The sequence below is a fragment of the Lactuca saligna genome, chromosome 2, assembly GCF_052625555.1.
Source record: "Lactuca saligna cultivar CGN05327 chromosome 2, ASM5262555v1, whole genome shotgun sequence".
NCBI lineage: Eukaryota > Viridiplantae > Streptophyta > Magnoliopsida > Asterales > Asteraceae > Lactuca > Lactuca saligna.
In genome coordinates, this window is record NC_136418.1 from 109139451 (window position 1) to 109154017 (window position 14567).

A 14567-nucleotide genomic window follows, 5' to 3' on the forward strand; every position below is an offset into this window, starting at 1 on the left:
TTTTAATTTATATTATGAATATCTAATAATTATTAAAGTGGCTGTCCTGTGGTCATTTGAGATTAACATTCAAAATGTTCTATCTTGTATAATCTCATGTTCTAAAAGAAAAATAATAACGTATGCCAAATATATATGTTGGTAAAATTCAAGGGGAGTTTTAATAGGTGTCCCGGTATAGCACCGACAACACCTATTTTTTATTTCTGCAGTGGAAAAAATTTCAATTTTTCGATTTCTTTTATTTATTTTTCTTGTATTGACAACATTTATTTCAAACTCGACAACACCTACTATGTATTCCTGTATCCGGCCTAATAAAATTGTACCTAGCTTATCTCAAAAAGCTTTACCTCCATTTACATGCCTCATTAAGAATTAAAACAGTTATAACACATATTAAGTGACATCATTCTAGAAAGAAAAAATGTCAAGAGTTCGAATCCAACTCAAACATGCATTGAGTTAGACTGTGTGAAAAAGATCCCATCATTTTAATCATCATATATATTTTTAAGTCTTCTCTTAAACTCGTAACTATGTACGTGATATCTCTTTTACACAAAATACTTAGTACTTTTTTTGTATAATTAACTTTCATATTCTTTATACTCTGTCGACACACTAATAAATTAGTGTATATATGTTCAACATCATCATATCTTATCCGAGTTCCCATAGCAATTCACTAAATCCTGGATATTCATAATTACAACATCCCTTCAACGATTCATGCTAGTATCTACTAAATTAACTTGATGAGGATTGAGACGAATCGGAAGCCCATTTACAGGGGCAGCCAATGGATCATATTCGATTTTCTCATCGGGTACTAACAAGTCCCATTTGAAATTGGTGACAATGTTGTGGAGGAACACAAGTACTTGCACTCGTGAAAATTCTTTCCCTAAACACATCCTTGGCCCCCCTCCAAACGGCACATATGTATATGGAGTTGGTCCTTTACCTTCAAATCTAGATGGATCAAACCGTGTCACGTCTTCAAAGTTATCCTCATCTTTATGTGTCGATACAGCACTCCAATATAGCTAAAGATATATACAACATGAATACAATATATAAGATTAGGATATCTACGAGTTTCTAGGGTGCATGGCAATAAAATGAGTTCACAAGCTGCATGCATACCAATTACTATAAGTTATAACTATAAATAAAGACCCTATATTACGAGATATTGTATATGTATGTGAAGTCTAATTAAACCCATATATATACTATTGCCTATTGGTAGTGTTCACATCGATCGTTACCTTCCATCCTTTGGGAATGGTATAACCAGCGTATTCAAAATCTACGAGTGCCTCTTTATAGGATCCAATGGAAGGAGAATTTATTCTCATAACTTCACATACGACATTCCAAGAATATCTCATCTTCTGTACGTCCTCCCATTTCAACAATTCTCCTGCGGCTTTTAACTTTGAAATCTCCAATTGCTCTACAAATCAACAATGTCGATAATAAATTTTGATCCAGAAAGCATAGCAAATAATTGCAAGATAGTTAACGTTCCATAAGGAGAAGGGATGGGAGCATAAATTAAACAGATCACCTCTCAACACCTTGTCATAAACATGAGGGTGTTGGCCAAGATTCTTCATGATCAACGAGATGGATCCTGTGGAGGTGTCATGACCAGCAAATAGTAGTAACAAGAAGTTATTTGCGATCTCCATCTCAGTTAAAAATTTGCCATTGTCGTCGGAAGATGTAAGCAAATGTGACAGGAGGTCTTGTGAAGATGATGCCTTTCCTTCTTCCAAAGCCACTTTTCTCTCTTTAATAATGGTCATAAGGTCTTTCCTAATAGCTGCCGCTGCTTTTTTCGATCTATAAAATCGTGTGCCTGGGAAGTCTAGAGGTAGCCCAATGATGCCTTTCAAGAAGATGTTGAAAAGGGAAGCAAGTTTTGCGATATGGTTAGGCTCCTCGAGGCTAAGAAATAAACGGCAGGCGAGCTCAAAGGCGTATAGCTTCACGGTTGGGTATACGTTCAACTCCTCCTTGCCTTCATGGGAACGTACAATCGGAAAACAAACAGTTTAGCGACTTTTAATGCATAAAGTAAAAAGCAAAAAGCTCAAATTAAAATAAGTTTATTTTCACAAATAGGACCTTCACATGTAAACTTATTAATTTTTGATTTCAAATTTCAAATTTTATATTTTTTTTTTTAATTATATTAGATTTTCATTTCAAATTTTAAATTTTAAATTTCATATTCAAATTATATTAAATTAATAACATTAGAATAAAAAATAAAATCAAATAAAAATATATTATAAGGTGATATAATTTTATGTATTTATTTAAATCAAAGATTATAATTTTATATAGTTAAAGAAATATCTCTTAATTAATAATTCATTTAAAATAGTTTGTTTAAAATAATTGATTAATAATTTTAAGTTTTATGTATTAAAGTTTAATTAATTTTATAACCATTGTTTTTACATGTTATAAATTAGTTCGTTAATAAAAAGAAAAAGCATAAATATTGTACTTACGAATTAACATGAGATTTTTCAATATTTTCATAACCTCCAAGTTTAAGCTTAAATAAATGGAATACATAGGCTTTCCTATTATTAGATCACAAGTTTAACATCACTACCCTTAAGTTCAAAGCAATACATGCACGTAAAGCTTGACCCGAGTTCCAAAATATTCCACAAGAATTAAGAAACCTAGCTAGATATATACCTCAAGATGAGCAAACGATCGAGGATAACCAACAGTATTTTTCAAAACCCACACTAAAATGATCATGGAACGTCCAAGGATACGAGAGATTTTGAATTAATTTGTTAATGTTCCCAAAAACTAGTGGGTTGTAGTGAATGAGTTGATGCCTTATAAACATTAATTAGGCTTCAACTGAAAATGGGTATAGAACAGGGAAAAGTTATAAATCGTCTATTTACCTCGCCAGTGAACTTCGATATGGCGACGAGTGATGATGTCCATGGTGGCAACATAATGACTGGCGAAAGCTTCTGGACCCAGATACGATAACATCATCTTCCTCATCCACTTTGCTTCATCACCACGGATTGTAACCAAACACCGGCCAAAAAGCTTATTCACGCTCGACGGCCACCATGCCGCCACCAGCTTGTTCTCGTTCCCAAACAGGAACTTGTTGCCGGCGGGACCATAAAGCACTGCCATACGCTCCCCAAAAACGCACGTCTTGAATACTAATGGATTGCCATGTTTCTTGATTCGTTCTCGAACAAATCTCTCCGGAGTTCCATCCCAATTTGCCCGGAGAAATGATATAGATTCTCCGACGAACGGCCATCCAAAACTTCCTGGTGGAAGATTGATTTTGCTTCTTCCAGATTTTCGGTTCTTGTAAATGATTGAAAAAACGTATGAAATAACTACGAGGAGAAGCAGTGCTAGAAACTGATCAATCATGGTTTGTTTGTGGCACTCATGAATTGGAAGAACATCAAACTTATGTGTCTTATATGATGTGTTCATGATTATGGGATAAAAATGAATGCTCAAAATGTGTGGCTTAGCTTGATCATGTAATATCTAATTAAATAATTTTCAGAAACTGATAAAATGGGTAACCAGTTTGTCCATGCATGCTTTTAGATTGACGTACGCAAAGGGCAACTAATGTTTTCACTTAATTTATTCAAAGTAACCTCGGTACAGGTTAACTATTCATAACAAATGTTTATATATCGATAGATACAGTAAATTACTACAGTTCGTCAACTTCTTAATTTTGGAAACGATGGAGTTCGTCAAATGATTCTTTTTATGGGCGTTTGATTCATAGATTCTTTTGAAAGAGATTTTAATTTTTCAAAATCATGAGAATTTAATAGATTTGGAACTTAAATGAATTAAAACATTATACTATGTTTGATTTAAAAAAAATGGACTTCCAATTAGAAATATTTTAAATATGTGGCAAGTTAACAATTTATTTTATTTTCTATTCCTAAATATATTGAGATCACCTGAAGCTTTTGATGCAAAATGATATCAGACGACCTAGTTCAATCAAATAAGTCCAAACGTTAACTTTTGATCAATTAAATGAATCAAACGTTATCTTTCAAAAGCTTTTGTACTTTTTATTTAAAGAGAATGTAATATTTCAAAAGAGTGTTGTTAGGCCTGGCTGTTACGTAATAGTGTGGATTGAGCTAGGTTACGCTTTGCAACGGTGGAGAGAGAAGTATGCATGTAATGACACATGATTACCTAAAATAAATTGTAATCTACTCCGGACAATGACACATGATTACCTAAAGATCTTGATTAATAAGGCCATACCGAAAGGTCACCCGTGTTTGGGATGCCACATAGATATTTCACCATTCCACACCCAATCCACCATGGTATGGAAATGGTGTTCACGGTGGGCTGGTGGTGAAGGGGGCAAAAAGAAAGAGAGAGAAAGAGGGAAACTGTGAGAGAAATTGTGAAGGACCAATCAGATGCAGCGTCTTCTTCCGTCTTTCCATTCACGTCACACGCAGCCCACCGGTTTTTGGGGCGGTGTTCACGCGTGGGAGAGGCTGCCACCTCAGTCCAAGACGCGTGAAATGCCTCCCATACCAGGTAGCCTTAAACAATACTTTTAAATTACAACTTTGGTGTGGACCCACCGAAGGTCAATCCTATCCTTCAAGGTAAGCTAACTCATCAGGTTCTCACCACAAACAAAATCGCATTTTCTCACCACAAACACATTCAATCACTCCACGTCTTCGGTTTTCTATTGAGCTGTACGTTACTTCTTCAGTATGAATATTATATCACTATCACATACACCGGCAAAAGAAACACTACAAGAATAACAGGGTATCGTGACGACATGTATCCCGACGACAAAAGTCATCGCTAAAAGGTGGTCTCTACCGAAGACAAGTAGTCTCCAAAACGTTTGACTACTTTGACCAGATCTGTTTGATCTTAAAATGTATCCAGACGATAAGTCGTCGGACAGCGTGGGCGGGATAGACAAAAAATTCCTCGGTCACTGAAACTCTATGTCGACGACAAGTCGTCGGTATAGGGTACAACAAATTGAATTTTTATTTATTTTTATTCCATATTGTAGAAACCGAAACGACATAGTTTTCTGAAACTCTATACCGACGAAAAGTCGTCGATATAGGGTAAAAATCCAATGTGGCGATCCACTTGAAAATTTTAATTTCTTTTAATAAAGAGAAAATATAAAAACGACGTCTTTATTTGAACCATATACCGACGACATATCGTCGACATAAGATTTTACCCTTACAGAAAGGTATTAGTGCATCGTTCATTGTTCAGTTGCGTATAATCTTTCTCTCTCGGATTAGACAGACGATTTTTCATCATCTTCACCGGCGACAAGATATAGGTATATATTTGGTCCTTGTTTTCTTGATTGGTTATGATTGCTCAATATTTTTACTCTAAATTTAAGGGGTTTTCTTTTGTTTTCTTATTTTGTGCTTTTCTAGTGCCTACTAGCCACCATCTTCAAATCCAACCATCAGAATCCGGCCATCACATCAAAAAGAACAAAACAAGTTAGTGTTTGTTTGTTTTTTTTTTGTTGTTGAAATTTGATATATGTTTGATTTCATGTTTATAATTGTAGATTTGAACATGAAGATTTGTTTTTTGTTTTCTAATTTTTATAATAGATGTTTATTATGTTTTTTTTTGTTAATCTTTTTGTTATTTTGAAGATGAAGACTTGTTTTTTTTTTTTTATTTAAAAAAAAAAACGTATACCGACAACATGTCGTCGGTATAGGTTTTACCTGTAAAAATTGTTGGAAACTTTTCCTGACGAAAAGTCGTCAGTATGGATTTATACCAAAACTTTTTTTTTACCTCGAAAATCTTTCCCTTTATAGACGACAATTTGTCGGCATAGATGAGTCTTTACCGACAACAATTTTGACTTTTACCGACGGGGCTATACCGACGACTTTGTACGGTCGATAAGTCATCGATATAGGTTTTACCGACGATATGTTGGCGGCATAGGTGTTGAAAAAAATCGTCGATATAGGCCTGGTTCCTTGTAGTGAAATAGCAAATGTCATGCGGAGGAAAGTTAAAAGAATCAAAAAAATCAAGTACAAGTGACACTCCGAGTTCAAGTAGACCGAAGGGTTGTCATCGACTTAAATTTTGCCATGAAAAGGACACTCACTGAATGCCCTGGTTTCAAGGAGTGGCTAGATAAGAAGGTTAATGATTATTATTAATGATTTATGAGTTCCCATAAAGTAAATGTTCATTCAAACGCATATTTGATCGACTGTGGCACTAGTTACAATAAAAAAAGGTAATTAGCGATGACAAAAATCACCGTTAAAGAGTAAACAAGTCATTGGTAAAGGTAATAACAGCGACATGTCACCGTTTGCTGTTGATCAAAATGTCGTCGGTAAATATAATTGTCGCCACTAATGCTACCGTCGCCAATAATACTTCTTGTCGCCGGTAATACTTCTTGTCGCCGTAATAACAATTTTAATTTTTTTGATTTTTTTAATCAATGATTTTAGGTATAAAAAACCGATACATAACGACATTAAATACAAAAAAAATTACATAATAACATCCGATTAGTTATCAAATACTATTATAATTAATTTTATATCAAAATAAACAATCAAAGTTTTACAATTCTAACAAGTAGCAAAGTGTCACGACAAATGTAACATACAAAACACAAATTAATTATCCGACGAACCATCATCTCTATTCCCATCGTTTCCTCTTTGATCTTTCCCTGAATGAAAAAACGCATAAAGCTCATCCCTATATGTCGGGTTGTTGAGCATTGTCCGAATATTTTTCAACTACATAATAAATAACAATATATATAAACTTATAAGTTAAATTATCAAACATAAACAAAAACTACCAAAGTACATTGCTATTTGTTGCACTTAAATACAAAAAATACCAAAAGTACATTGCTATTTCTTGTACTTGGGGGCAAAAACACAATTATCAAATCAACATGCATTTATCGATGCCAAAGTATATTACTACTTTTAAGCTAAAACAAAAAACCCAAAGTACATTGCGTAACACTAATATGTTACGTGCACTAGGGTTCAAAAAGCGTAACCCTAATATGGAACTTCTCTGTGAGAGCGTACAAACAACACTAGGGTTCAAAAGTGTAACCCTAATATGTTACATGCATGCATTATATAAAGACTAGACCTGATAGCGAATCCAAGAATGGACAGACTCATTTCGGAATAAAGAAAACTATATAAGCACATATTTGTCACAACACATAACAAACCTAACAATCTCTCCCTTTGTGTCAAATTTAGAAGGAGTGTCTTCATTGTCTTCGTTGCGCGAAGAGCAGTTTAGGCATTATATTCAGAAGCGAGTTTCAGACACATAAGTACTATCTGGTCATATCCGAAAAACATTTGAGGTCGGCAGAAGAGTTCGCTTTGCATGCTTGAGCCATAAAAAGAATAGTCTTATGAGAAGCTATAGAATAGATGTTGTAAATGATGCTCCAATGCTCTTTTCGGATTGTAACAGCCCGAATCCCCAGGTATCTTCATTTCATATATTTTGTCATTCTGTGAGGGGACTCGGCGAGTTGGTGGTCGAACTCGCCGAGTCGGGTCGCGTTTTTGAGCGGGGGTTCGCATCCGGACTCGGCGAGTCCAAGGGATGGACTCGGCGAGTCCGCGCTGTTTGATGAAACCCTAATTTCCCGGTCCTAAGCCCTATTTAAAGGACCTTATGGCCCTCATATGCGGCCACCTTGAACCCTAAGAGCCTCCATACGTCTGTAAGCCCTTGTGAGTGTGTTTGAAGGCCTTTGTTCATCATTTTGTGTGATATTGCAAGGAAAGGAGGGAGAGGAGCAAGCTTGAAGTGTTGGGGAGCTTAGATCTGTTGCTATTTCATCAAGGGGGTCTTCTTGAGGTAATTTTCTGAGCCAATCTTCGTGTTTTGTGTTGATGGGCCAAACCTAGGGTTTCTTCTTGCATTTCTTGGCTTGAATAAGAAGTATGAGAGGTCCCATGGAGACATGGAACCTAGATTTGGACTTAAGCAGGTCCAAGAGACCCCTCATGACAAGCTTTATGTCCATTCTTTTGAGTTAGAAGCTAAACTTGCCAAATAAGTGGTTGTTTCCTCAAAGTAAGCTTTGTATGCATTGCATGGCAACCAAGACTGAGACTTTACGTGACAAATAAGCTTGGGAAGGCCAGATCTATGTATGTATGGAACGGATCTGACCGCAAAAGCCAGTTTTAGCTGGTGCATGGCATGGACTCGCCGAGTCTGAAGAACAGACTCGACGAGTCGCTTGAAGATTGTCCTTGAGACCATCCTGTGTGTAGTCCGGACCGAGTTGTGGGCGACTCAGTGAGTCGCAGAGAGTTGGAAAGGTTTTGACAGGTGGACCGAGTCAGGATGGGACTCGCCGAGTTGACCTTCGACTCGGCGAGTTGAGTCGCGGTGGCCCTGTGATTCAGGCCCAGGTGGAACTCGTCGAGTCGGGGGAGTACTCGATGAGTCAAAGGGAAAATTCTTGAGAGTTGGTAAAAACGCGTAGACTCGCCGAGTCACTATTGTGCACTCGCCGAGTCTGGTCCAAATTGTCTAAAGACTGCTGACCAAGTCAACCTGTGTTGACTTGATATGGATGGTCCACCCTAGTGGTACAAGTAATAATTGTAGATTTATAATATCATAGGAGGATTGCAGCTCGAGGGTTCGGGCCCGAGTGATTTCAGGATTCACGATTAGCAACTTAGCGAGGCATACGAGGTGAGTCTTCTCACTATACTGTACCCGGAAGGGTTTTGACTGTGTGACCGGAAGGTCGAATATGATATGATATATATGCCTTATGTGTGTTAAGTTATTTGCTATATGTGTCATGTATGATATGTTGGATATGGGTTGGAAGGCGTGGTCATATGGACCGTAAGGGTTGACGTGGGTAGGACCGGAAGGTTTACCCAGTCGGGACGGAAGTCCCCTGAGATACATGGACCGGAAGGTCAAGGCCTGGAAAGGCGTATGTGCGTATGTTGTATTTTGGGAACTCACTAAGCTTTATGCTTACAGTTGTTGCATTATGTGTTTCAGCTACGAGTGAGGACCGTGGGAAGGCGCCAGCGTGACCGTACACACACACACACACATTCGGGGAAACTATTATCTTTTGTTATGTAATCAGTTGTGACTACATTGTTACTTTGGAATCTAAACTTATTACTCATGTTTTGATGGTTGTAAAAATGAAAATTTTTGCTTGGAAATTTTATGACGTTACACGGATAATCCCCACTCTTAGCTTCTGAATATCCTTTGGTTGCTCTTCTGGTTTCAGAATGGGCCTCTTTTTCAGAACTAATGTGATCTTAACATCCATTTTTTCAATTTCCAGAATGTAGCAGATGATCATTCTTTACAAATGCGCTACAATAGGCTCGTACTTCTTTTCATCTTTCATAACAAGGTTGAAGAAGTAGATACAAGCGTATGGGTTCATAAATGGAAAGTCTGCCAAAGTGAACTCATCCACAATATGATTAGCTCCTCTGAATCCCTTGAATTATATGTTCAGAAAGTCTTCGGTCTGAACATGAGATTTAACCTTTACAACAGTTGTTTTCTTCAAGCTCCAAGACTTGTACTGTGGCTTGGCGTACTTTAAGTAAAATGAAAAATGCTTCTGATTAACTGCACTTTTCGAGATCAAAGACTTCTCAATCTTCTCAAAACAACGAAAGAGAAAAGGCATGGGTGTGATGGGAAAATCGAATTGAGATTCCAGATCGTTGTAAAGGTCAAATGAAATCGAGGGCTCCAGCCAGTAGATGCTCGGATTGACAATTGCCTCTTTCTGACGACATAAAGAGAAGTTTTTTCGGTTCTAAAAATTAGGGGATATCGTAGTAACACATGTTTACTTGTTTGTATGGCTTCATTATGTCTAAGTAAGCCTTTTCAAGCATATAAAGTAGAGGAACTCTTCGTAATGGCTAATGTTTTACCCACACACATTTTATGATACGTGACTATGACACTTTAAAAGGATATGCCACATAACATGCCATATCATAGGTGTAGAACATGTCATTGTCCTTGCCACAGTCCACAACAACATCCATGTCATCCACTATCCAAACAAATCATATTACTTTTCACCACACATATTTACTAATTTTAGCCGCATATGGATGTGTAGGTATAACTTACTCTATACCCACACATAGCTGATGTGTAGGTAATGACCTATACCTATATGCATGTGCCGACACATAGTAACATTTAATTTATGTATGGATAAATCCAACTACCACCACATAATATGTATGGAAAATCAATCTACCAAAGCATAATATGCTTCTACCCACATATAATGTGTATGGATAAACACCCAAATTTCTTGTGGTGTGTAACCTACTTCGTACATTAACACATGGTTACATAAAGATCATCACTAATAAAAATACATTTAAATTACAACTTCAATGTTGGACACATGATTACATAAAGATATTGATAAAAAAATTTATTAGTTCAATAATATAAATGATCAATTTATGAATGTTTGCCATGTCGTATATTGAGAAAGAATGTTAGAAAATATTAGCAACCATATAATTACAAATTGTTTTCAAAATATGAAAAGTAGCAGTAAACAAATGTAGGACAATGACTACTATTTTTTAAAATTATGTTTGATTTTTGGTATTATGATTATAATTGCATTAGATGATATAATTGCCGATTCGACCACATAACCAAACTTTTTTGAAGTATCTATTTTATCACATATGAGTTTGAACCTTGGATTCACCTCTTTAAACATTATAACTCATTTCTAATAAAAGAATCTTCATGATAATGAACTAAAATAGAAGCTTGAATATATAAATTTTTTCGAAAGAGTTAAAAAGTGATTTAAACAAAACACAATTTATCTTATTTCTTAGTTAGTTATATTTTACATTATAATTATAATATTGTGGATTCGGTTTCTTAGTAAAAACAACTATTACAATAAGTGTCTATGATTCTATAATATAACATATAAAAATACAAACTTACAACATACATACATTGATTCATGTTTGTATTCTTCAAACTTGATGTGGATGAAGGCGCACAGGAAGTCCCTTTACAGGAGTAGCCATGGGATCATATTCAATTTTCTCATCGGGTATTAACAAGTCCCATTTAAAGTTTGTGACGATGTTGTGAAGGAATACGAGTACTTCCAATCGTGAAAATTCTTTCCCTAAACACATCCTTGGACCTCCTCCGAACGGGACAAATGTGTATGGAATTGGGCCTGCACCTTCAAACCTCGATGGATCAAACTGTGTTGCGTTTTCAAAGTTTTCCTCGTCTTTATGTGTCGATACAACACTCCAATATAGCTGAATATGTAACATGAATACAAATATACAATAAGAAAAGTTTTTATATCATTCAAAATTACGTATAATAAAAATATACGTTTATATAAACTTAACTAGTTCATGGATAGACTAAACTACTCTATATGGACAGGCTGCTGCTGACTTAAACAAATTTGACTAATTCACATGCTATCTAGATCAGATCGAATAAAATGATGTTTAGGCTTATTGGTCGTCAACGAGAATTTTCTAGGACCAAATTTTATTTTGTTGTAATTTTATGATTCCTGAAAAAATGTTTTTATAAAGATTCAAGTATTTCTTTATTTCTTTAGTATTATTTTTAAATGTTTTTATAGAAACAGTTGTGACTTCAAGAATTTTTAAATTAAATATTATGTTTTTTTTTTTTAAATGACAAATGAATTAAACAAAAGCATATTCGCAATATTTTAATGAACACCTACATGGATATGAAATATACATCAACCCGCTAGATATCGTTTTCATTATATGTTTCTTTATAATTTGTAATTTAAATATTAAAATACTACGACTTGTTTACAACATTGTTTTTTACTTTTTTTGTACTTTTTATAGTAAATTAAATTTTTTGGTTATTGATTTTTGTCTTAAAATTTTATTTACTAGCTCTTACACAATATTGGTTTTTATTTAATATTTTTATAAGGTTTTTTTGTCCATATTTCAAGTTACATGATTTTTATTTTTGGTCTCGAGGCATATCTATCTTTCCTGTCTTCCCAAAATAATACTTATTTTAACATTAAAAAGTAAACATTATCAAATAAAAACAAAATCAAAAAAAAAAAAAAAAAAAAAAAAAAAAAAAAAATCATTTTGGAATAAAAGTGAAAATTTAGCTATACTCGGTGAACAAAAACTGTAAAATTTACACTATTTTTTATACTTTGAATAATAGGATGAGGCTCGACTAGGGTGAGGTTTTTGGGCCATATTTAAAACCGTTACCTACTCTATAGTATTTAAACCCATTCATTATTTAAAAACCATAAAAGATAGGGATTTACTAACATATCTCATAAATAATCCTTTTATTATAGTTAGGGTTTATATAAAATAGTTTTAAGTTGAGTAAATTACACGAATGGTCCCTATGGTTTAGGTTAATTTATATATTTGATCCCTAACTTATTTTTTTAATTCGAAAAATTTCTATTGTTTGTTTTTTTTTACGATTGGTCACTATCTTACCTAAAAAAATTATTTTACAATTGATTTTTTGATTTATTTAAATAAACATACCCCCAACCTCACATTTTACCTTATCTTACCTAAATTATTATTTTTCTCTAGTTAAATAATAATTTTTTTTAGATAAGATAGAAATCAAATGCATAACAAAAATAAATAATAGGGATCAAACACGTAAAAAAACAAATAATAAGGACCTTTTTGATTAAAAAAATAAATTAGAGATCAAACACGCAAATTATCTTAAACCATAGGGATCATTCGTGTAATTTCATACCTTCCATCCTTTGGGAATTGTGTAACCTGCATACTCGAAATCCACGAGAGCTTCTCGAAACGATCCAAGAACAGGCGGATTAATTCTCATCACTTCACAAACAACATTCCATGAGTATCTCATCTTCTGTACATCTTCCCATTTCAGCATTTCCCCTGCTACTTTTCCCTTTGAAACCTCCAATTGCTCTGTAAACAACTCCATTTTCATCTCTATTTCTCAACATAATCAATTAATCATAATCAAAGAAAGACAACTAACCTTTCAACACCTTCTCATAAACATCAGGGTATTCTCCAAGACTCTTCATAACCAACGTGATAGATACAGTAGAAGTATCATGCCCAGCAAAGAGTAACAACAAGATGTTGTTTGCAATCTCCATCTCAGTTAAAAACCTGCCATTTTCATCCGAAGATGTAAGCAAATGTGACAGGAGGTCTTGTGAAGACGACGCTTTTCCTTCTTTCAAATCTGTTCTTCTCTCTTTGATAATCGCCATTAGTTCTTTCCTAATTGCTGCTGCTGCTTTCTTCGAGCTGTAAAATCGTGTTCCTGGGATGTCTATTGGTAGCTCGATGATGCCTTTTAAGAACACGTTGAACAGAGAACCGAGTTTTGCGATATGATTTGGGTCCTCGAGGCTTAGAAATAAACGACAGGCGAGTTCAAAGGCGTATAGTTTAACAGTTTTGTAAACGTTCACCTCCTCCTTCCCTTCATCGGAAAAGTTGAATCACAATTAGACATGAACACATGGGTAAAACAGTTCTTCGACTTCAATTGAGCAATCGAAATGCAACAAATTGGTAAAATCACAGATTGGTTTTCGAACTTTCAAACGCGTTGAGAAAACTAGGGCACAAATTCATAATCTGAACAGATTTTGTATTCGTTGATCGTGTAATTTCGTTATTGATGATGATGGATTTGTTCATTTAACTTCATCGATTATTGAACAACTTCGATGTGGAAAGAGTAAAGATATAACAGTATAGTTCAATTACCTTGCCAGTGAACTTGGATATGGCGACGGGTGACGATGTCCATGGTAGCAGCATAGTGAGTGGCGAAAGCGTCAGGACCTAGATACGATAACAGCATCTTCCTCATCCATTTTGCTTCATCGCCACGGATTGTAATCAAGCACCTGCCAAAAAGCTTCCTCACCGGCGTCGGCCACCACGCCGCCACCAGCTTGTTCTCGTTCCCGAACAGAAATTTGTTGCCGGCAGGACCACAGACCACTGCTATACGGTCGCCAAGCAACGACGTCTTGAAGACTAAAGGACTACCGTGTTTCTCGATCCGTTCTTTAACGAATTTCTCCGGAGTTCCTGCCCAACCTGCTCGGAGCAGAGATAGAGATTCTCCGATGAACGGCCATCCGAAGCTTCCTGGCGGAAGATTGATTTCGCTTTTTCCAGATTTTCGGTTCCAGTAAAGAATCGCAAGAATGTATGAAACAATGAACAGGAGAAGAATCAGTGGTAGAAATTGAATCATGATTCGTTTGCGCACTGATTTTGAAGAACATTAAGTGCGCATGGAGAAGTTAACGTGATGATATAGCATGTATATGCGTATGACAAATATAATAATCTAATATAATATATAATATA

General features: G+C 35.2%; 2 protein-coding genes across 2 annotated transcripts; both read right to left on the minus strand.

Annotated features, from left to right (window-relative positions):
- Nucleotides 1-644: 644 nt before the first annotated feature.
- LOC145031350 (beta-amyrin 28-monooxygenase-like) lies at nt 645-3528 on the minus strand. Its single transcript, XM_078979892.1, has 4 exons — nt 2949-3528; nt 1577-2032; nt 1275-1462; nt 645-1049 (listed from the first exon to the last, which is right to left on the minus strand). Exons 1-4 carry the CDS (start codon nt 3511-3513, stop codon nt 723-725), a joined length of 1536 nt encoding a protein of 511 aa, XP_078836018.1. The 5' UTR covers nt 3514-3528; the 3' UTR covers nt 645-722.
- A 7442-nt stretch (nt 3529-10970) lies between these two features.
- LOC145031351 (beta-amyrin 28-monooxygenase-like) lies at nt 10971-14567 on the minus strand. The gene is made up of 4 exons (XM_078979893.1): nt 13953-14567; nt 13207-13662; nt 12946-13133; nt 10971-11450 (listed from the first exon to the last, which is right to left on the minus strand). The coding sequence occupies exons 1-4, from the start codon at nt 14449-14451 to the stop codon at nt 11151-11153; spliced, it is 1443 nt and encodes a 480-aa protein (XP_078836019.1). The 5' UTR covers nt 14452-14567; the 3' UTR covers nt 10971-11150.

What these genes read in the sequence shown, in the direction of transcription:
- LOC145031351 (XM_078979893.1), bottom strand. Translation starts at nt 14,451, where the DNA reads ATGATTCAATTTCTACCACTGATTCTTCTCCTGTTCATTGTTTCATAC. An exon ending in TATCCAAGTTCACTGGCAAG is followed by an intron (nt 13,663 to 13,952) that starts GTAATTGAACTA and finishes TTTCCGATGAAG; the next exon opens with GGAAGGAGGAGGTGAACGTT. An exon ending in CAATTCCCAAAGGATGGAAG is followed by an intron (nt 11,451 to 12,945) that starts GTATGAAATTAC and finishes TTACATATTCAG; the next exon opens with CTATATTGGAGTGTTGTATC.
- LOC145031350 (XM_078979892.1), bottom strand. Translation starts at nt 3,513, where the DNA reads ATGAACACATCATATAAGACACATAAGTTTGATGTTCTTCCAATTCAT. An exon ending in TTATGACAAGGTGTTGAGAG is followed by an intron (nt 1,463 to 1,576) that starts GTGATCTGTTTA and finishes GTTGATTTGTAG; the next exon opens with AGCAATTGGAGATTTCAAAG. An exon ending in CCATTCCCAAAGGATGGAAG is followed by an intron (nt 1,050 to 1,274) that starts GTAACGATCGAT and finishes ATATATCTTTAG; the next exon opens with CTATATTGGAGTGCTGTATC.